Below are 22143 nucleotides of genomic sequence, written 5' to 3'. Positions count from 1 at the left end.
GGTTATTGCCACTGCTTCCCTGGCACTTGGATGTCCTGGGGCAGGGAAGGTTTCACCTGGGCACTGCCCCCAGAACAGCCTCTAAGGGAGCCAGGCCGTGTTTATCCTTGTGAAGAAGCTGCCACTGCAACCCAGGAGCTTCCCTCTGTGTGTCCCAGGGGCTCCAAGGTGGATTCCTGTTTATTTCCTCAAGTAGCTCTATTCATAGGCTTCAAACGCTGCCAAGCCGCATCTGTCAGGACCGAGAGGGCTCAAAAGGGCATCTTAGGTAAACACCAGAGCCAAGCTGGGAGTGCCCAGCTCTAGCAGTGCTTGCTGCCCTTCTCCCCCAGGTGCCTTAGTGCATTCTCTGCACGTCTCCATCGCAAGGTCCCGAGCAAAGGAGAAGCTGGGCTGAGACACCAGCCCGTAATTCGGGCACAGAGCAGGAAGAAATGCACAGCAGCCCCCTGCTTCAAGGGAGAAGTCCTTCCAGGGAAGGCAAGGAGGCCCTTTGGATATTGGGGATCTTGGCCATTCCCTGTGCTCAGTGCAGGGGCACGCTGAGCACGGTGGGGGACAGCTCTCCCTTGGCACGGGAAGATTTTGCACCAGAGGCTCTGGCTATGAGCCTGCAGGCAGCACGGAAAGATCGAGGTGTCCCACGGCGTCCCAGCTCCCAGGCTGTGACTCACTGCAGAGCCACGCACAGCTGGGCTTCTCCCCCTGCCTGCAGGCCTCTCCTGACAGCTGATAATCCACAGTGCCACGCACCCCTCCTTCTCCGTCTGCCTCCAACAGAGCCAGAGCCCCGCTCCCCCGCACCGCCCCTCCGTGGAGCTCGGGCTCTCTGGGCACTGGGAGAGACCCCGGTGGGTGCTGCCTGCTGGGCCAGGTGTCGGTGCTGTCCCTGAGCCCACAGGGACAGTCCCAGCCCAGCAGGGAGCCGGCCACCTCGCCACCTTCCCTGGGCAGCTCAGCTTCGCCCTGCCTGGCTTCCAGCCCTGGCTTTGCAGCCACACGCCAGCTTAGTGCACATCCAGACAGCACGCTCTTTCTCCCCCTGATCTCCTCCTGGAAATAAAGAACAGGAGCCCTCCTGCGGGACCTGCTGACATGCCTCTGCCTTTTCTTTTTCGCCCACCCCGCTTCCCTTTCTCCGAGCTGGCTGCTGGTCCCCGGCCGTGTCCCCTCCCCGTGCCGCCGCGGTGTGCCAGGAGCTCGGCCGCACACCCCTCAATGACCACTCAGTAAATGACATTCCCGCAGCGCTTCCAGGGCATCCTGTTTATTTATGTGCACTTTGGGTTCATTGTTTTGCTGTAGGGTTCATCGGCAATTAATGCAGGAACATCCTCCTCTCCAAAAACACTCCCGAGAAGATCCCTCCCGGGGCAGAGCGAAGGAAAGGCTCCTTGCAGCGACTGATTGTGTGGGAGACAGCAGGGCTATTATTCCCTGCTTGTATCACCTCCACATTTCTCTCCTTCCCTTAGAGCAAAATTATTCCCCTTTTGGGGAGCCCCAGGGTTTTCTTCAGCGTGTGAGCCCAGGTCTGCCCAGCTGGGCTTACAGCAGGATGAAGTTGGATTTTGCACCGGGGTTAGCTCGAGTTCAAACCTCAGCCTTGCAAACCTCTTGGCCTCGCTGCAAACTGAGCTCAAGCCCTGGGGGTCTGGCCCTGTTTGCTGCCTCCAAAGGCAGATTTTGGGTGGCCACCTGAGCGGGCAGTGAGTGGCAGGGATCTGGGCACAGCAGTGCCTGATGCACCCGAGCTGGACCGAGATGTGGGCGCATGCTGCAAAGCCCTGGCAGTGCTGCAAGGGGTCCCAGGGCTGACGAGACCCCCCTGGACCATCGCCTGCCCAGTTCCTGAGCTTCAGAGGGCAAAAGATGCCCCTCTAGCATGTGTGAGGTCTGTGTTTTCCCCTGGCACACTGACATCCAAATCTCTCTTTGACAGCCCTGCTAAGCCTTGTGAGCATGGAGAGGGCTCTCCAGGACTCTTTTATTGTGAGCTCTCCGTCATTTCTGGAGCTGCCTAAAGCCTCTGAGACTGACGAGCAGGCCAGGCGCTGCAGCCCTTGCTTCCCCCTCCCCACACTCCCCCTCCAGCCCTCGGTGACACCGCAGAGCCTGCCAGCAGCCTGTCCCCATGCAGGATCTGCCCCCGGGTGCGATGTGTCTGGGGGCCCCTTCCCCACCCAGGGACCCCCGGTGGGCAGGGGGACACCAGGACCCCCCCACACCAGCACTGGGGCATCTCCAGATGTGGCTGCACCCCTGCAGCAGGCTGCTTGACGCTCTCACCCAAAAGCAGGCTTTAAGCCGCCACGTATGTAAAGAAATCCCTGTTGTAATTATCCTCCTGGCACTGCCGTTTGTCTGAGCCATTAGGAGAGGGCTTAGCTTCGGGCTGCAGCTCCGCGCACTGAGCAATTGCCACGTTGTCAGTTAGAAAAGACGTGGTTTCTTTTCTCTCTTTTTTTTTTTTTTCTTTTCCCTCCCTTAAAATTTTTTCCAGATGTCTCTCTTTTTTTTTTTTTTTTCCCCTCTTCACAGAAACAGCTGCACAATCTCAATGCGAGCCGTGACTAATCCAGCGCAGGGAGCATGCGCCTCCCCGGGGTGTGGATCCAGCACATGGAACTGGGGCTGTGGGGGGGATGTGTGGCCTCTGGAGCCGAACAGCACCTAGGAAAGGGGCTCTGGGCTACGCAGGGGAGCTGTGGACACTCAGAGGAGATGCTCCAGATGCTACGAGTGGTTGTCGGCACGTGGACACGAGGTGTTCGGCAGCATCGCCACGCTGTCCTCAGCACGCACCGAGATGGTCGTACTGGGACCTTTTGGAGTGGCTCTGTGGGGACAGCAACATCCACATAGCACTCGGGGAAGGTTTTTGGATGGTGTGCAGCCAAATAAAGCAGGCTTCTCGTGTCCTTCCCCGCCGGCTTCCTGGGCAGCCCGACTGCAGATATCCGCTGCCTCTCTGGGAAGTGGCGATGGTGACACGGCCCCTCCACTCTCTCTTTCTTTCCCCTCCCCTTTCCCTTTTGCTTTTGTTTATTTTTTTGTTTCTCTTTGGCCATAAGGATGTTTATGCTTACATCTGCTTCTTGCACGTGCAGCAGAAGTGCCGTGAGGCCAGAGGTGGGGCGTGCTGAAGAGGTTTTAAGTCATGAAGGCACCCTACAGAGCAAGGAGCCGGCACAGCCTGGCAGGTCCCCTGCTGGCACCCAAATCAGCAGCACCATCGGTGGGAAGAGCCAGGCACCAGCTCTGTGCCTCGGTCCCTCTCAAAGGCAGCGTGTAATCACGAGGAATGGACCCAGGCAGCCAAGACAAAACACGATGTTGCATTTTATTAGGGGTGTCCTTCACCCTGCTGGTGCCCAGACTACTTGTCCCTAAGTCTCTGTCCTTCCAGCTGCCCCTGGAGAGCTCCCGCACCTCCCCTGGCTGTGTGGCATGGTCACAGGGCCACCCCAGCTCACCATGGTGGCAGGTCACCAATCCACCCGGGGGGTCCCCGATTCCAGCAATTTGACAGCCTTGCCTTTTGGCTGCTGCTTTTGATTTTGGGGGCTCGTGCTGAGCACCGTGGGGAGCAGACGGGGGAAGCCACCTCCAGCTGGCTTTGCTGCTTGGCTGCCTCTGGCCGGGCGGCTGCTCCAGCTGGGTTATAGCCTGCAAGGTCAAAATGTGAGGTGCTATCCGTGGGGAGCAGCGGGTTCAACCAGCACATTTCCAGGACACAGGATTTGCTCAGATCTGCTGGATGATAATCACGGCAGAGCGCTGAGGAGCTTTCCTCCAAGCCAAGCTCTTCCCTGCTCACCAGGAGCTATTTCAGACGTCATCCCTCTCCGCACTCTGGAAAACGGGGATCATTCTTTCCTCTCCCTTCCCGCAGGGCAGCCCCAGAGGGCAGCAGCGTTAGGAGAGGGGAGCCAAGTCCCTTCTCCCTTCCTCTGCGTCCTCCTGAGGGTGGAAAACACCAGCTCAGGGAGCAAACCGTAGCAAAATGACAGCATTTAAGGGTTTAACTGCAGCAGGCCGTGGTGCCAGGAGCTGCGCAAACCAAGGAGGGACGTGGTTGTCCTCCCTGCCCTCCGGTGCCAGAGCCAGAGCCCCAAAAATCTCATTGCAGCAGTGCAGGGGAGAGGTCGGGGGGGTCCCAATCCCTGCAGGACCCCTTTGACGGCAGCCCCGCTTGATTCCTCTGGTCTGCCCTCGGCACCAGGGCCGTGTCCCTGCCTGTATTTTGGGCACAGAGCCGGGAGGCGGGTGGGGACAGCCCACCAGGGAGAGAGGCAGAGGAAGAGACTGATTTGGAAAGATAGCGAGGAGGAGGAGGAGGAGGAGGAGGAGGAGAGGCAGCAGGAAACCCAGCCCACCCTTCGCCTTCCTGCTGCCTCCTTCTAAAACCCGCAGATTCCTCCAGCCCTCCCCAGCGCCTGAAGTTTCCTCAGCCCTGCTGCCAGGACTGCGAGGTATGGCCGGAGCCCTTCTCGGTCTCCTTCGTGCTGCTGCAGCTCCTGCTCATGGGGATCCTCGCAGGGACCCCAGCCCTGCAGCCCTCCCACCCCAGCACTGCTCGCCCCGTGCCCCCCACCCCGCTCGGAGCCTTCGGGGACCCTCCCTGCCTCCTTCTCTCGCTCCTCTTTGCAGCTTCCCAGCTCCTAACCTGTTACTCTATTTCACCGCCACATCGCCAGCTTAACGCTTTGGGGTCACCTGGATGTAAAGCTTCAATTTTTCTCCCTTTTCCCTTTTTCCCCTCCGGCTTTTGGGGTTGTTTCCTTAGGGAGATGCGCTAAACCGAGGTCCTGGCGCATCCTGCAGGGCAAACCAGATCTGGTCACAAACCCGTCCCCACCGTGCACAGCCCGGGGTGTGCTGGCAGGTGACGTTTTACTCACCAGAATACCTAGGGGAAGAACAAAAGGGTTGTCAGCTTTATCTCAGCGCAGCCGCTCTCATTTTTCCTGCGAAAAGAGGAAAAAAAAAAAGACACTCGGCTTTTTGTTCCAGGCAGACCGAATCCATTTCAGGTCCCGCTCCCTGGTTTGCTCAACTCCAGCTGATAGCTGGTGGAAACAGAGAGACAGGAGAGGAGGAACAAAGCTCTTTTTTTTGGCTCTTTTTATTTTTTTTTAAGTGCAATAACTTGGGACCAGTCGGACACGGCTCCGGAGCCAGGCAGAGGAGCTGAGGGCTCGCTTCCTTTAAAGGCAGCAGCTGGCCTTGGTGACGTGCAGGCAGCCAAACCCTGCTCTTTGTGTCCCCCCTGGAAGAAATCTCTGCTTTGCTGTCCAGCCGAGGGAAGGAAACCTCGCAGGGAAGGGGGCTCGGCTCCCCCCGAGGCTCCCCTTTCACATCGGAGAGAATTCGGGGGCACCGGGGAGGCCGCCAGCACTCCGGGTGCTCGATCAACGCCACCGTGCAAGAGCCCAAAAATTCTTCTTCCCCACCCCAGGGACAAAAATAAATCACAGCAGCTTGGGAGGGCGGACCAGGGAAGTTTTTAAGTGGAAATAAAAGGCTGTCGCGCCCCGCGCAGCTGTTCAAGCCAGGCTATTGTCTGCCACATAGGCAGGAGCAGGGATGCGGGTGTTGACGGGAGGGGGGGAAGAGCAGAAATAAACTTTTCAAACTTTTTGGCAAGCCCCTCCTTCCCCATTACGGCTTCCATGACTCAGCCCCGCTGGAATGTCGGCTCCCATGGAAACCCTCTCTGGGTCCTCTGCTCGGATGGATGTCGGGGCTGTTATCGCTGGAGCGGCTGTGGCGGGGCGAGCGCTGGGAATGCTTTGAAGATGGTTTGCATTTCTGCAGTGCATTTAGCAGAAGGATTTTTTTTTTTTTGCTCTCCGCTTTGTGGAGCCGTGCCTCGGTGGGAGATCAGCTTTCGGGCTGCCCCGGGAGCCCGAGGGACCCGCTTGCAGCTGGCACACGAGCATCCCAAATCCTTTTGGCAGAGGGAACAAAAGCAGCAGCACAGGCAGGGCAGCAAAATGCGTTATCATTTTCCCTTCTGGCTGCAGTTTGCAGGGTCTCCCCGTGCTTGCAGCCCGCTCTCATCCATGCACTTCTGGCACTGCTTGGACTGCTTCCCGTTCCGGGTGCAGTTTGGAGACTGGGCAAACTGGGAGAGCTTCGAGCCAGCGCACAGCTCCACCAGTCCGAGGGCTCTCGCCACTTTGTTAGTGAGTTCTGTAAAGACCTGGTGCATGTGTAAGTGCCATCACAGCAGCTCAAGTCGCTCTTTGCCAGGTCTGTGGGCTGACAGGGTGCGGATGTCTCCAGCGGCTGCACGGAAAGATGGGGTGGGCAAAATTTGTCCTGTGTGCATGAGCTGTAGGGAATTTCTCTCCCAGCCAAACCCACTCGGTTCTGTGACCCCAAACACTTGATGTGAGCGCAGGGGGACCCTGTAGGTGGCAGGGACAGCGGTGGTCCCCTGGGACCTCTGACAGGCTGCAGTGCCATGCAGGCAGGGAGCTGCGGGGAGCTTTCTGGGTTCTGGCACACACACCTCATCTTTCAGACCAGATTTCCAACCGAAATCGGTTGGCGAGTTAAAGCTCAGAGGGTCCTGCTTGCACGGCAAGCCCAGGGCTGGGTGGTGGGCTCACAGCCCTCACCTCGTGTCCCTGCGGTGGTCACACTTTGTCACCACCCTGCCAGCGAGGCGTGAGGGTTTTTTTGCCCTTCCATTGCCCGTTCCTGCCCGTGGTGCTGGAGGTGGGGGGCCAGGCAGCAGCAGAGGCTGCTGGGGTTGTCCTGTGCATCGCAGCAGCCTCGGGGAGGAGCTGGCAGAGGGGCCAGGAGAGGCTCCTCCCCACGCTAACGTGGCATCCGTGGGGCTTATGCAACCCTGGCTAGGGCCAGTGCCACATGGGCCACGCTGCTCCCTCCAAGGAGCCTCCTCCAGAGGCTGCGCTGCCCGGCCCTCGCCCGCCTCCACCCACCAAGGCACCCGGGCTGGGCTGGAGGGGACAAAAGAGACCAAAGGGACCCATCGAGAGGCATTTGGAAGAGCCACTAGACCGTGTTTACACAGCGAGTGGGAGCTGAAGTCCCCACTTAGGATGCAAGTGGGGTCAAGTGTTGGCTGGGCTGCACATCCACTGTCCTGGGGGCAGCCTTTAGGTTCAGAGGGGGCTTCTCTCAATTTTAGCTGGAGTTTGGTTTGGGTACAGCAAGACCTCCCCCTGCGCCCCCCCAAGAAGCCTGTCCAGAGCAGGACTATTGCTCCACAGCCCCTGCAAACAGCTTTGGGCTCATCATGGTGGCAGCTCCCAGGGAGCAGCCCGATCCCTGTGCAAACACCGCTGCCAGGTTATCCTTCGTGTGCCTCCGACATCCCCGTGTGCTTTCTGCCCGGCATGTTCTCTGTGCCCAGGGTGTGCCGGCTTCCAGTGTCTTAGAAAGCCCTGGCTCCTGCTGGTACCCGTTGGCAGGTAGCATCCTCTTGGACGGCAGGACCATGGCAGGGAGGGAGACCCGCAGCAGCCACTTGCTCTGCTGGAGCAACGCTGCTTGCAGGGCTCCTGAGCTGTTAGTTCAGGATTTTTGGCCACCGGACATTCAGGAAAGGCTGTGTCCTTGCAAAGCAGCCAGGGTCTCACAGACAGAGCAATGTCCTCAGTGCACAGCCTCCAGGAGGATGTTGTTTTTCAAATAAACTTATTTTCCCATCTCTGGCATGAGACGGCGCTGCAGGCTTGTTTGCTCAGACTCTTTCGTGCTCCTTCTTCCTCCAAACACAACACCGGCAGCTCCAGCTGTCTGCTGGCTCCTGGCATGGCATTCTCTGAGCCCGGCTCACTGCACGCAGACTTGGAAACTTATGTATTTTGGGGATTGGGGAAATGATCTGAGAGGGCCTTGGTCTGGGGTTGGGCTCTCCTTAATGCCACCTTCCCTGTGCCCATGCCCTGCCCTCTGCTCCCGGCTGGGTTTCTGCCCACCGAGCACCACCGAACCTCAGAACCTCTTCCAAGGCAAACAAGCCCCTTGGGAGAAGCCCAGGAGAAACCTTTACAAGCCAGGGGATGGCAGGGAAGGAGGAAATGGCCGGATTCAGTACTTTTCCACCTCCCCTCCCTGCCCCCAAATAGCCAGCTCACCAGGAGGGAAGAGCCAGTGATCTGAGCGCAGCTCCTGGCAAACACCAGGAGGCTCGCAGCAGCTGCCAGAGCAGAGAAAGGCGAGGGGATGGGATGGTGTGTACCGACTGGGAGCAAACAGGCTCCGTCCCCCATCCCCACACATCCCACATCCCCCCCCAGCAGCCGTCCCCACCAGCCCCATGCATCCCAGGGTGAGCCGGGTCTGGGTGATGCTGCGAGGCTGGAAGGAGGATTTCAGCCTGGCTGAACATGGCTAAACTAGGTACTAAATACCCCAGCAGGGTGGCATTTGTCACATTTTACACCCAGAGGCCATCCCTCACAGGGAGGATGCAAAAGGATGCTTGGAGCACCTTGCCCAGCACCATCTGTCCCAGAGAAGCCACCAACCCTCCCGTCCCCGTCCCTGCAGGTGGAGAGGAGGAGGACGAGCGGAAGGGAGCAGGGGGAGCCTTGGCAGGAGGACAGAGCTCTGCCGGGGGGAGTTTTGCTCTCCCTGAGGGCGGAAGGGAGCTGGTGCCCCGCTCCCCCGGCTGGCAGGGAAGCCGCTGGCATATTAAGCACCCAGCTGAGCTCCTCGCTGCCCTGGCACAGAAGGGCTCCGTCCTGCCAAACAGGAACCAGGGGGGGGACGCACGCACACGGGGTGGTTTCACCAGCTGCAGCTCTCCTCCTGGCTCGCATCGCAGCCTGGGGTAGCCAGGCTGCTCGCTCGTCCCCGAAACAGCCCCGATCCGGAGGGTGCAAAGTCCTCCCCCTCCTCTTGGAGCTCATCCCCCAGCAGGATACGATCCTCAGGTGCCCTCCGAGCCTGTCTGGGGACCCTCAGCTCTGAGCAGGAAAGGGAAAAGTGTATTAGAAACCCCCACATCTGGGGGTGCCGGAGATGGAAGCCTGCTCCCTGCCACCCCTACAGACGTGTGTCCACGTGGGGTGTGCTTTCTAAGGGATTTAATTCTCAAGCTGACAGCCTCCCTGTCTTTCTGTCCCTCTTTTCCTTTTTCCACTTCCATTTTTCCTCTGAGTGACAAATAAAATGGTGGAGAGATTCATTGCCTGTACCTGGGACTCGTATCAGGGGCTTCTAACATGACTTTTTTTTTTGGCCAAAACTGCTCATGTGAAGGGCAGGGGAACTGCCATTCTGACTGCACTTTTCCTAATAGATCCTGGAAAGCCTCTCACCCCCACCTTCCCATGTTGCAAAATCAAAAGAATTTGCCTTGGAAACAACATTTGGCTTAAGGTTTTGGCTAGAAAAGCCACCATGTGGGGCTGCAGCGTTGACCAGACAAGGCAGGAAACGGAGAAAACCTTCTCTGCGTGTCTGACTGCCACTGTGAGCTCAGCCCGGAGCTGCGTGACCTCCTTCCTCATCCCTCCTCTTCCTCTCCTTTATTCAGGGTTTGCTGAAAGATGAGAGCCTGGATTTTCTTCCTTCTCTGCCTGGCAGGCAAAGCCCTGGCAGCTCCGGTGAGTAGGGGAGCCAGCAGAGCCTCGTGGGGACGTATCCAACACCCGATGGATCTGCTGGGGGTTTTCTTTCCCAATGAATAAAACCAGGAGCCCTGTAGGAAGCACAAAGCAGCCTCACTCTCTTGCATGGCCCCCAAGGGATGGGGAAGTGGGGGGGAGGAAACCCAAGGGTGGCCCTGGGATGTCCCCCCAGCGGGGCCGTTGTCCCCAAGGTCCCCAGCTCACGGTCCTTTTCCCCCGCAGCAGGAGGCCCTGCCCGATGAGACGGAGGTGATCGAGGACCCCACCACAGAGGTAGGTGGCCCTGCTCCTCCTCAACACCCCCTCCTCGTGGCACCCACCGCCCTGGGGAGAGCAACGGGCTCGGACACCTCCCATTGTGGTGCTCTGGGAAGCCCCCGTGGTGGCACCCAGCAGTGCTTCTTGGGTTTCTTCCTCCAAATATCAATTGTTCTCTGGAAGAAGCTCACCCATCAGCTCTTCCAAAGCATCCCCAGGGCTCGGGGGAGCAGCAGCACTTTGGGGCTGCCAGGGCTGAGCTCTGCGCACCCCGGCACACACGCACCGTCCTCTTTTGCAGGAGCCTGTGGGGGCAAACCCCGTCCAGGTGGAGGTGGGGGAGTTCGAGGAACCCACAGAGGATGTAGAGGAGATTGTCGCAGAGAGTGAGTCGCTTTTCCCCTGCCCTGCAGCTTTTCCCTTCTGGCAGGCAGAGACACCATCCCTTCCATGGGTGGGGGACCTTTAGGCACCCCAAACAGTGAGGGGCTCCTTTGGGAAGGGTGCAGGATGAGCACAGTGCCAAACAAGATGCACATTTAAAAGCCAGAGAGGTGCAGGATTTCTTCCAGCACTTGATTCTCCATAGCACAGCAAAGCTATTGCAACGTGTGGCCACAGAAAGGAGCCCAGGAATAGTCCAAGGGCTCATGAGGGCTCCTGGACACCCTCACATCTTCCCCGTGCAGGGAGGGGTGCTCGGGGCAGTCTCTGTCTCTGCCTCCCTCTGTGCTGGGGAGCCCTGGGATGAGGCCAGCTCGCGGGAGGTGGGGTTGGGGCACCCCCTGACCTTGCCCCCTGCCCTCTCCCAGACCCCTGCCAGAACCACCACTGCAAGCACGGCAAGGTGTGCGAGGTGGACGACAACAACTCGCCCATGTGCGTGTGCCAGGACCCCTCCAGCTGCCCGGCCACCTCCGGAGTCTTCGAGAAGGTGAGGGCAGGGGCTGGGTGACGGGGAGGGACCCTGCTGGGACACCGCTGGCTCCAGAGCTGTTTTTTGCCCTGGGGAACAAGTTAAACTCCTCTTTTGGGGGCACTGCCGGGGCTCACGTGCCCCTCACACACCACCTCCCCGTCCCACGCAGGTCTGCGGCACTGACAACAAGACCTACGACTCCTCCTGCCATTTCTTCGCCACCAAGTGCACCCTGGAGGGAACCAAGAAGGGGCACAAGCTGCACCTGGACTACATTGGGCCCTGCAAATGTAAGTGGGGCCGTTCCCTTCGGGGAGCACGGCTCCCCTTGCCCACGGGCTGAGGTTTAGGTGGGGTGGCAGGGTGCTGGTGCTGAGCGCGGTGCCTGGCTTGCAGTCATCCCCGCCTGCCTGGACACGGAGCTGACCGAGTTCCCCCTGCGCATGCGGGACTGGCTGAAGAACGTGCTGATCACCCTGTATGAGCGCGACGAGGACAACAACCTGCTGACCGAGAAGCAGAAGCTCAAGGTGAGGGCTTGGGGCAGGAGCCCGGCAGCTCCTGGGCACGTCCACGTGCACCAAAACCCCTGCACGGAAACTTTCTGGCTCCCAAACACCAAACCCAGCCCCGGGTCCTTCAGGTTCCCTCTGTGCTCCCGGGGATCTCTTGCTCGCAGCCCTGCAGAGCGACCCATGGGCACCCCATATGAAGCCCCCCGGGGTCCTTTTGTGCCCCCCTGCCCCTCACATGGCTCTCCCACGGCAGGTGAAGAAGATCCACGAGAATGAGAAGCGCCTGGAGGCCGGCGACCACACCGTGGAGCTGCTGGCCCGCGACTTCGAGAAGAACTACAACATGTACATCTTCCCCGTGCACTGGCAGTTCGGGCAGCTGGACCAGCACCCCATTGACGGGTGAGCATCGGCACGGCAGGATGGGGCCCCACCAGGTCCCCTTCTTGCCCAGGTGGCACAACCAGGGTGGTTTGGGGGCAGCAGGAGCCCAGGAGATGGGAGGTGAGCTCTTGTGCAGACAGAGGGGTGTCCCCCAGCCCCGGCTGCTCCCGTCGCCCTTGGATGCAGTTTGTGTCTTCTCAGATTTACCATCAGATGAGAGTTCCCTAAAATATCTTCGTCCCAAGGCCACGGGGATAACTGCAACAGCTGAACCAGCAGCTGCTGGCTTAGAGCTGGGTGTGGGTACGGTGATGACCGGGCACACAGCCCCCCAGGAGGACCCCCAGCCCCTGCCTATTTCGTGATTAACACAGCCTGATGCAAGGGCAGACCCCATCCTTAACCTCCAGTATGCCTACTGGTGGATACTGGGAGGGATACTGGGCTACTGGTGGGATACTGGGAGAGCAGCTCAGATCAGAGCTGGGGCGCTGACCCTGGGTGTCCCCGGCAGGTACCTGTCCCACACCGAGCTGGCCCCGCTGCGCGCCCCCCTCATCCCCATGGAGCACTGCACCACCCGCTTCTTCGAGGCCTGCGACCTGGACAACGACAAGTACATCGCCCTGGAGGAGTGGGCCAGCTGCTTCGGCATTAAGGAGCGTGAGTATCTGCCTGCCCGGGCCGGGGACACCCCAAAATTTCCCCCCCCCAGGGATGCAGCAATGGCCCTGGGTGGCGGCGAGCAGGGGAGGGGGATGCGGGAGTGACCCCGGCAGCACCCGTCCCCTGACCACGTCTCTCTCTTTTCCTTCCACAGAGGACATAGACAAGGATCTTGTGATCTAAACCCCCAGCTTCCTGCCCCGCTGCCAACTTTGTCTCGTTTTTAACCTTCCCACTTCCTTCGGTTTTCGAACCGCTTTTCGTTTCGTTTCGTTTTCCACGGGAACAAGGTGCTAATATAGGTCTAAACGTATGTAGTATCGGTGCTAAGAGAAGTAACAGCCCTTCACAGCCTAACCCGTTACCACTACATTACCCGCCTGGCTCTTTCCACCTGCTCTCACCAGCCCTCTCTCCCCCCCCTTGACGTGCCTTTATGATTGACCGACCCCGTTCCTGGATGAAATACCCGCTCTGGATCCGCCCTCGGACCGACTCCTGTTATCTCCTTACTAACAGCACGTCCTCGGACACGCGGCACGGACACAAAAGGTCTCAGCTGATTCACTGCCCGAGCCTCAGAGCACACGGGATGTAGGCAGAGGGAGGCTTTCGGGGCGGGTGATGTTGTGGTCACCCAGCTCGTGGTAGGGGGGGGATGGAGAGGGGTGAGGAAGGCATAGAAAGGCAGGATTTTGTTCTGAGTTGTTTTCTAATATCATTCCCAGGGCTTGAATTTAACAATCATTGGGCACCAAAAATAAAAAATAAAAAAAAAATAAAAAGGGCTAATACGAGAAACAAACAGGAAAATGCACAAGGAAAAAAAAAAAAAAAGAAAGAAAAAAGAAAACGAATGCAACAAAGTCATCCCATCCTGTAAAATCCCCTCAAGAAATAAAGGTTTGAAAGTGCTCCGTGCTTTGCCATGACTCGATGACTGTCCTGCTCTTGTGTTCTCTCTGCTGCGAGGGGAGATGCGGGGTGCTGGCGGCTGACCCCGCTGGTGCTGTTCTGCTGTCGCAGAGACCAAGCCCTTGGCTCCCCAGGTCACGGTGCCCACCTCTGCCTCGGTTGCTCTTAAATTCCAGCCCTGTTCTCCCAGGGAAGCTGTGCTGGGCTCGCAGGGGACGTTTCTGCTCGGAGGGGCGTGCTTGGCGCACGCGCGACGCGGTGCTTTTTCCTGCTGTGGGTTTTTGGGTTAAAGGATGGGCGGGAGGGAAGGGAGAAGTTATTTGGATTTTGCTTTGTAGAAGGTGTCCTGACAGGAGCGAAGGGGTGGTTAAGTCTCACAGGCTGAGATATCTTTTTTTGTTTGTTTGTTTTGTTTACCTCTGAATGTTCCCTGTGCCTTATATTATTAAATTCTTGCCACAGTGTGAGCAACCTGATGAGTCTCTGTAATAAAAAGTACTGATTTGAAACACTGACACTAAACGAGCCTGCGATGTCCCTCTGTTCCTTCCCACCCCGACCTGGGGGGGTCGCACATGGGTGGCACAGACACGATGACCCAGTGCCCCAAAGCCACCAAATATTGAGGGTCTTCATCAGGAATTTCAGTGCCTATGGGGAATGCTTAGTTCCCTCAATCTAACCATCTCCAAAAAAGCATTAATGTAAAAAAAATGTGGCTCAGGAGGGAAGATGGGCTGGGGCCATTTGGGGAGGGCTGCACGGACCATGGGTACCCGCCGTGTGTCGGTGCTGCCGTGCAGGAGCACAGGAGCCACACGGCCGTAACGTGCTGCAGCACCAGAGCAGCACTTTGCAGAGTGTAACGGCAACAGAGGACTTTGGGGGGTGCTAAATCATTACCAAATAGTTGAGCTGGGAGGAGAATATGGCTTGGAACAAGCCGTGCGGTCCTGCTAGCCGTGCACACGGTGGGGAAACTGAGGCAGGGCTCCTCCTGGCTGTGTGTGCACCCCTCGGAAGGGGCTCTTGCTCGTGAGGACACGGCCATAGGTACCAGGAGGGATTTGGGGGGCCTGCACTGACGTCCCACACACCAGCAGGGATTCAGCTGAGGGAGCACAGGGTGACCGGCAGGGACCAGCTGGGAAGGCGAAGGGATCCCATTCCAAAGCTGTGTCCCATCCAAGGGGACAATACTCGTGTCTGGCAGAGCCCCAAGGGCCCAGCTCCATGGAATTACAGCGCAGCTGCCCTGGCTTTGAGGGAGCATCGGGAGGTTGCAGCTGGGCTGCTCCTAACCCTAACAGGGTCACAGCCCGGAGCACGGAGTCGCTGGAATTTCACTGCCTCGGGGCAAACGCCATGCACGGGGTTACATCAGGACTTGAGGAATAAGTTGGCCTTTTTAAGCTTTCAGACCTAGACGGTCAGCAGGGTGGAAGAGAACAGCCCCTGCCCTGTTAGAGCCGAAATTGAGCCTTTCAATGCCTGCTCAGCAGTAAAGAAACTCGACTGTACTTTCCAAGTGGAAAATCTCCCTGTGGTCAGTGCTGACTGAGGACATGGTTTGCAAACTTGAAAAGGGAAAATAGAAAAATCACAGCGAGCGCTGGATCCAAAGGCAGCCTGACAGACGCACACAAACCCTGTGTATTTGCTGTGTTCTCTTCTTTTGGGCTGAAGCCTTTTGGTCTAGAGGACACGTGTCTGATACGATGCCATGCTTTGTGTTTTGCTGTTCAGCCCGCCTGGCTCAGCCCCATTCCCTCTAATTTTTGAACCCAGTGGCTAGCGATTGTTGGATTCGATGGGACATTAAACCTCAAAGGCATCGTGTTCGTGCAGGCTGAGCACAGACAGAAGGAGGACACACACGTGTGCACAGATACTTCGCTGCATGGTGATGGGGAGGTCCAACAGCAGCTGGGCTGGGGCTGCCTCCCAGATGCTGTGGTGCCAAGGGAATTACACAGTCGGTAACGATTTGTGTAGGGGACTGTGGTGTCTGCACTAGCCATGGAGAAGTTACCCTACTTTCTATTTCATGGCCTTCCACATACCTCACGGCTTTTTCCCAATTAAGCCCACTTACCTTCAGCCTTGGTGTTGCGCTTCCAAGAATCCCATAAACTCTGGGGCTGTGATTCTTAGGAAACGACTCGCCCCGGGTCACATTTTTATGTGCATTCCCTACATTTTTCTGAATTTCGTATTCCTTTTGATCGCTGCTTCGGTTGGACCAGCACAGCTACACATGCCTCGTGTTACTTCTTGCCCAAACACCTCGCCGATCGCCTTCGCTGCCTGGGCTCCGGAGGCTTTGCCACAGCCTCTTCCTAAAGCATCTGCTGCTGGATGCGGAGAGGGATCGAGGCAGACCTTTGGTCTGACCTGCTCCTGCTGCTCTTCCGCACTAATTGCACCTGCAGCCATGCTCTGTCTGCCTGGGCTTGAACAGCAGGATGCGTCCTGGGGGTTTCCTGTCATTTCCTCTTGGTCACGGTGCCCCTAATGAAATCCTCGCCTTATCTATCATCAGAGGATCCCCATCACTTGGGATCCAGGTTTCAGCCCCAGTGCAGATTTTGGCAGCGAGCCCCTGGCTGATAAAGCCAGCACCCTCTGGATGGGTCATCCACCTAAGGGTGCTCAGTCCTGGCTTGTAAAGCTGGATGTGAGGTGGGGATGAACTCTTCTGCCCCCTTCCTCACCACCACTGGGTGCAAGCACCGAGCTCTGGGCTCTGATCCTGGCTCCCCTTTCCCCCAACGCTGGAGCTTTCCCTGTTTTTTTTTGCCTCCAGCCGTACTTTAACATGTGTGGGCAAACCCAGGCTCTTGAATGCAACTCGGTTCAAGGCAAAGGTGTCAGGGCACGTTCCTTTTGGGAGAGGAGGAATGGGTGAAGTGCTGGGGGAAGGCCAGCCTTGGGCTGCCGAGGCTGGGAGAAGCCTGGATTCCCTGCTGGCCCCTCCGGGAGGCTCCGGAGCAAACCCAGGGAGGAGCTGGTGAGGGTTGGGCTGTGCCAGGCAGGCACAGGGGCAGAGGCAAGACCCAGGCTGTAAAAGGCTCTTTCCAGGAGAGTGCCAAAGGATCTGCAAAAGAAGTGAATGAATGAACTCCTTTTGGCTTCCCTTCAGCCGCTGCTTTTCCAAATGCCTCTTCGTTCCTTCCGGGTGGGAGAGCAGAAATCTCTCCTTTTCGTGCAGGCAGAACAAACAAATCGCCGTGCCTAACACACTCCTGCACCAACACACACACAAACCCAGGCCTCCAGGTTATCTGCCAAATTTCCTCTCCTCTTTCCCTGCCCTGTCCCCTCTCTCTCATCTCCCTGCGCTCAGCTCATCCTCGCAGGGCCCCCTTTATCCCAGTCCCTGTCACACCACAGCAAAGCCGGGTCCATGGGGCTGTGAATCTGCCCACCAGCCCCACGGCAGCTCAGGACTCCCTCCCTCCACCCCCAAATTGAGCAGGAGCCCCCCTGCTCTGCATGGAGACCTTCCCAGAGCACCTCAGGCTCTGCGGGCTGGGCACCCACCTCTCCTGCCCGTTTCCCAGCCTGTCTTCTCCTGAGCCCACAAAGGGGGGATCAGAATGCCCTAAATAATCTATTGAAAATTTGTCTTCCTTGCACAACCCAGAATTAAGCCATGCCCTGCTTCATCCTTTTATTTACTTCCTCATCCGTCCACAAGTGGCCCGGCTCTGCTTCTCAGAAGGAGCAGTCCCTCGGTGCTCCTGGAGACTCATCTGCAGCGATAACCTGCACAGATGCCCTCAGCAGGGCTGAGCCGTTTGCGGGAGGGCGTGCTGATTTCTTGGGGGGAATCCAGGCCATGAGCTCATCCTAGGAAGGAGGCCAGGAGTCACCACCTCCACCAGGCAAATCGTGGTGCTGGCTGCACAGACAGCCCCGTGCTCTCCGCAGATGGTCTCTGGTCCCTCTCCACCCCTCGCTCCCACCTCCACATTCTCCAGCTTCGATCCCTCGGCAGGAGCACCCATGGCTGCTGTCACCTCGGTGACTTGCCGAGCTGCTGTCAGAACCGCTGCACCACCAAGCATCACCTGGACATCTGGCTGATTGGCCAGAGGAACAGAAAACCAGACCAGTGCTGGAGCAGCAAAGGAAACACCAAGGAGCCTTGCTGGCCCTGGCCCACCTGCCTGCCTCGCAGTGCATTGGGTTTGGCTTGCTCCCTTTGCTGCCTTTCTTGCTGCTCCTACAGTGCTCATCCTGCTAGAGAGATCGTGTCTTCATCCTTCTGCATGCCCGTCACCTTCTCTCTCTCCCCACCAGTCTGTGTCTCCGCCTGGTTTTTCCTTGCACACCGGTTCCCATATTCTGTTTTCCCTCCCCATTTCAGTGCCTCGTGCCCCAGCCACCCATTTCATGCACCTCCCCTAATTCTTTTCACTCCTCGTCTTTGCTGCTGACAGCCATACCCCCCACCAGGATCCCCTTCCCCTTCCAGTTCCACCCCAAACCCATCCCCAACGCCCTCCTGCCTGCCCCCAGCTGCACCCCTGCCCGCCTCCCCCCCAGCCCCCCAGCAGTGCCTACCTCTCAGGAGCCTTTCCAGGCCCACGTTGTTCACCCCTCCTATCTCCGGGCACTGCAGGGAGGCGGGGAGCCCCTGGAAAAGCTTTCCCCTCCCAGGAGAGCTCAGCCTGCCCCAGGTCCCCTTCCCGGGACTGCATTATCCATCCGGAGGGGAGCGGTGCTCGAGACGGGTGCCTCCCTCGGGTGGGAGGAATTGGGGCCCCCAAGCAACGGGGCTGGAAAGTCCTGGGGACCTCCCACTCTCCCCGGAGAGCCCAGCGCATCCTCTGCCGAGCACGACACGGCTCGCTCTCTGTTTCTGTTTCCATCCTTTGCAACACCTTTGTTCACGGCAGAGTTCAAATTGCTGAAGGATTTATAAGACCGCAGCAAACAGCGAGATGTAACGCCCAAACGGGGCTTTAATTATCATCATAAACAGCCGTCCAAAAAGAGAGGGGGACTGCTGGGCTCTCCGTGGGCATAATTCCCTGTTAATGTGTTTGGGTACATCCCTTCCCCCTGCATATTTGTATACCGGTGCACGAATTTATCTTTGAAGGCTTTACAAGAATGCGTAATCTTCGTCTTTTATGTGTTTCCATATCTTTTCTCATCTCGATTAGCAGGAATATTCACTCTTAGTCATGTTCATACCATGCCATGAGAGGCATCTGTGCACATATATGGAGAAGAGCGTAAAATGGTATTTACCAACTCCAGACGCATTTCCACACACACAGACAACGCACAGCCCTTTGCTTTAGCACCTTACGAGAGTGTTTTGAGATGTGTCCATGTATTTATTCTGTGTACCCAAAACTACACATTTCTTTATACGCACAACTTTGGCGTTGTTTTCTCCATCAGTGGTGTCAAATGCTCACACCAGTGCTGCTCCCCTGCCAACCGGCAGCAGATGCCAGAGCCTCTGCGTGCTGGCTGCTGAGCAGAAGGGAAAGCAGAGGTGTCAAGCCCTGGTATATTTTCTAGGTCACTTGTTTTATTTACACCACCTACCCGAGGTTAACACAGGATGCCCGAGCAGCTTTGAAGGCGATCCCTTGGTCCCGAAACCACCCAAACATCTCCGTTCCTTTCCCTGGAATTAGCTCTGCCTTCAGAGGTGGCTCTCATCAAAGCCTCTGGCCAGGAGCAGGCTTTCCCCCACCTCCAGCTTCCTGAGCCTCACGATCTCTCTGGATTAAAAGTTTCCTCGCACCTCTCCCATGTAACACCACCGCCTGCTGCCACTTTACACCCCTTTTTCTGCAGCCCGTACATGTAAAATTGACATCAGAACCAGAGTTTGGGCAGGTACATCCATGGTAAGAGTTCACGGGGTATTTGTCCGTCTGGTGCTTCTGTGCCTGCTGACATCCCATGCTCTGACTGCCTCGCTGGTCCGTTCCTGTATGAGCAAGAGTGAGCTGTGCCCGTGCTGCTGTTCCCATGTCCTCTGATAAATTTGGACACAAAGACTTTGGAAATTATAAACCACAAGGTAAGACACAGGGCCCTTTCAATGTAGCTGGCAGTCAGATAAGAGGCTTTCTTTCCCCTGTCCTTACTGATCTCAGGCATTTAGAGACAGATAAAGCAGAGAGACCAGCACTTGTCCATGGATTGCCCTGCTGGGACAAAGAGCAGAAGAATTTCAGATCCTGCAGCCAAGAAGCGAACATCCCTGCCACGGCACCGGGGGCTCGCATCCATGCACACACACCATGCTGGACCACATTTGGCCAGGGTTTCAGAGCCAAGCAGGTGTGCCAGCTGCTGCAGACAGCTCTCCTGCAACCCTGGCTCAACACACAGGTATTTGGGAGCCAAAGCCTGCCCCTTATTTTTTACCAGCCCTGGCTCAAGGTGCTCACCAGTGGATGTCCTCCTTCGCAGGACTCACAACGAGACCCCCAGTGTGTGCCACAGCTCCTGTGCCCCTTCCCAGCCCTGATGGGCATTAAACGGAGGGACAAGGGGTGGCTGATGGACAAAGGGACAGGCACCTCCACCAGCAGCACGTCACTTAGCGACTGGCAGGCACACAAAGAAGAGAGAAGCTTCAGGACCTGTCCCCTGGACCCAGAACAAGACATGATGTTAAGGATCACCATGCACCATTGCTCAGGGGGACTCTCCACCGAGCAGAGCCACAGCCGGGCCCTGGGACACCCGAGGAATTACCCCTCCCTGGTTGGGAAACATCCGTGTGATTTGCATAACAGCAAATTATTGCCCAACCTGGCTGCTCGGAGTCATCCCACACATGCACACCGAACCCCCCCGCCAGGACTGGCCAACAGAGCAGGAGACCACGGCCACCATCCGTCCTCCTGCAAAGCTTGTGCTGAGAGTAACCAGAATGCAGATTTTCCCATGGCTGGTCAAGGAACAGGTTATTTCCTAATTCCTGCTCTACTGGTGTTTGAAAATCCTCATTTCAAGGCTTTTACCCCTGTGATTCAATACCCGGGATGCTCAAGCTGTTTGCCTGCAGACACACGTCCAATAAAGATGTCATTTTCCTCTTTGCCAATGATGAGACAGGCTCCGACCCCGGTGGTGAGGAATAACCTCATTCTCTGAGGACACATGACGCTGATTTGTCATGAGAGCAAGCCCCAGGTTTTGTCCTCCTTTCCTTTCCAGCTCAGCATGCACCCTGAATTACTTCTATTGAGATAAGAAAAATTAATATCGAGAAAATACAGAAGACAGAAGATGCTCCTCTCCTAATCTCAGATCTCTGCTCTCAGCTGCACAGGGACAGTGACAACGGAGGACATCCATGGAGGAGGCTGGGATGCTGAGCAAGAAGCCAGTTTGTGCCAAGGCACAAGTCACACATGATCCTCCAAGCCCACAGCCCAGGATGCTCCGGAGCCCAGGCAAAGTGCCCCCATGCTGCTCTGTGCCCCCTGCCAAGCCCATTTCCAGCACACGTCCGGGCACAAGCCAGCTGGGTGATGAAGGTTTCTCCATGGAGCTTTCTCCAGGCAAGTCCTTAGACGTCTGGGAAACAAAACCTAGGGAGAGCTTCGCTCTGGGTGGCACCCACAGGAGATAATTGCTGCCGGATAATTGCCTGGGGCCAAGGAGAAGTGCCTGCATCAGCAGGGCAGAGCTGCTCCCCAGGTACCCCGGCTCCTTTGCATCCACATCTTCCCTCTCCAAACTGCACCGAGCAATCAGTGCAGGAGCACCAGCAGCCTTGGAGCATGGTTTAGGGGAGAGGGGCTGAACTGCAGTGCCACCGAGCCACACGCTGCTGGCCATTTCGGATCCCTGGAGGGGCTGAGCTCCCCGTGTGCCACCTCCATCCCTCAGGGCTCATCTCCATCCTCTCTGTCCCATGGGTACCACCAATGGGCCACAGACCCCAGTACCCCTGCCCTCATCAGGGCGAGGGGCTGAACCAACTCAAGGGCATTTCAGGTTTTCACCTGATTTATTCTGTGCCTTCCATGGGCCTGTCCCATGCAACTCTAAAAATATCACAAACAAGATCATCTCAGAGTAGCATTAACGGCCGCGCTTGTAGCCAGCAGATCGCAGGAAATTCCCTACCCGTTCCTGTAAGCGTCACATTCATCACTTCTTGGGGGTTGGCAGCTGTGACTTATCAGGATCAGCTGTGGCTCAAAGGCATGAGCTGTGGGTCTCTTGACTTACCCCAACGATGTGTGTCTGAGATCCATCCCTGCAGTTATTTACCACATGTTTGGCTCTAGCACCTTGGAGCCCTCATCCTGGGGTGCCTCAGCACTGTCTGCATGCATGCAGAAGGTGGTCAGATGGTGACACGGTGTGGGGAGAGGTTGTGAGCCCTCCTCCCCAGCCCAGGAGGCGACAGCCCATCAGCCGGTATCAAATAAGGGTGCTTGGCCATGTGGGATAAGCCATGACAGAAGCTGGAAGTGAAGGCAATGAATTGTGCCGGACGTGACGCTGTGGTTAATGCAGCCAGCATCCCCTCCTTCAGCTCCCAGCTCCTTTCTGCCAGGACCTGGTAATGCAAGAATAATTATACACCAAGTGAGTAACAGTCCCGATGCTACAGAGCGCACCAGAGCAGCCAGGTCGAATGGGGACTTTCTTTTAAGGCTGTTATCAGTGCCACAACGCGCATCTATTCCAGCAGTTGTTAAATTTGGTGCCTTTCACCACTCTGGGCCAGCTTTCATCAAATTGAAACCATGGCAAACCAACACAGCTGAGAGAAAACACAATGAAGGCTCAGTGCCCCCACTGAAAGTGCCACCCCTGCCTGCTGGAGGTGGCAGCTGAGCAGGCAGGACAGCCCCGTCCCGGCTTTCCC

The 22143-nt window shown here is 57.3% G+C and overlaps 1 protein-coding gene and 1 long non-coding RNA gene across 3 annotated transcripts; one reads left to right on the top strand and one right to left on the bottom strand.

The window, feature by feature from the left end:
• Positions 1-4330: 4330 nt before the first annotated feature.
• On the top strand, positions 4331-13291 carry SPARC (secreted protein acidic and cysteine rich). 2 transcript variants are annotated; one of them, XM_021277302.4, is made up of 10 exons: positions 4331-4475; positions 9524-9593; positions 9843-9890; positions 10177-10261; positions 10688-10809; positions 10964-11084; positions 11191-11324; positions 11563-11711; positions 12208-12356; positions 12514-13291. In XM_021277302.4, exons 2-10 carry the CDS (start codon positions 9537-9539, stop codon positions 12540-12542), a joined length of 894 nt encoding a protein of 297 aa, XP_021132977.1. In that variant the 5' UTR covers positions 4331-4475; positions 9524-9536; the 3' UTR covers positions 12543-13291. The 2 variants fall into 2 exon arrangements, with proteins under 2 accessions (XP_021132977.1, XP_005010591.1); XM_005010534.6 differs by having other exon boundaries at positions 4332-4475; positions 9840-9890.
• Positions 13292-16933: 3642 nt separating this feature from the next.
• Positions 16934-22055, bottom strand: LOC139998683 (uncharacterized). Its single transcript, XR_011803407.1, has 2 exons — positions 17844-22055; positions 16934-17126 (listed from the first exon to the last, which is right to left on the bottom strand). It is a non-coding gene; the product is annotated as an uncharacterized lncRNA (long non-coding RNA).
• Between the last annotated feature and the right edge of the window lie 88 nt (positions 22056-22143).

The sequence above is a fragment of the Anas platyrhynchos genome, chromosome 14 (assembly GCF_047663525.1).
Source record: "Anas platyrhynchos isolate ZD024472 breed Pekin duck chromosome 14, IASCAAS_PekinDuck_T2T, whole genome shotgun sequence".
In the NCBI taxonomy this organism is placed as follows: domain Eukaryota; kingdom Metazoa; phylum Chordata; class Aves; order Anseriformes; family Anatidae; genus Anas; species Anas platyrhynchos.
The sequence above is the reverse complement of the archived record's forward strand: the minus strand, read 5'-3'. Positions and strand labels throughout refer to the sequence as shown.

What these genes read in the sequence shown, in the direction of transcription:
- SPARC (XM_005010534.6), top strand. Translation starts at nt 9,537, where the DNA reads ATGAGAGCCTGGATTTTCTTCCTTCTCTGCCTGGCAGGCAAAGCCCTG. An exon ending in GCAAAGCCCTGGCAGCTCCG is followed by an intron (nt 9,594 to 9,839) that starts GTGAGTAGGGGA and finishes TTTCCCCCGCAG; the next exon opens with CAGGAGGCCCTGCCCGATGA. An exon ending in CTGCTTCGGCATTAAGGAGC is followed by an intron (nt 12,357 to 12,513) that starts GTGAGTATCTGC and finishes TTCCTTCCACAG; the next exon opens with AGGACATAGACAAGGATCTT.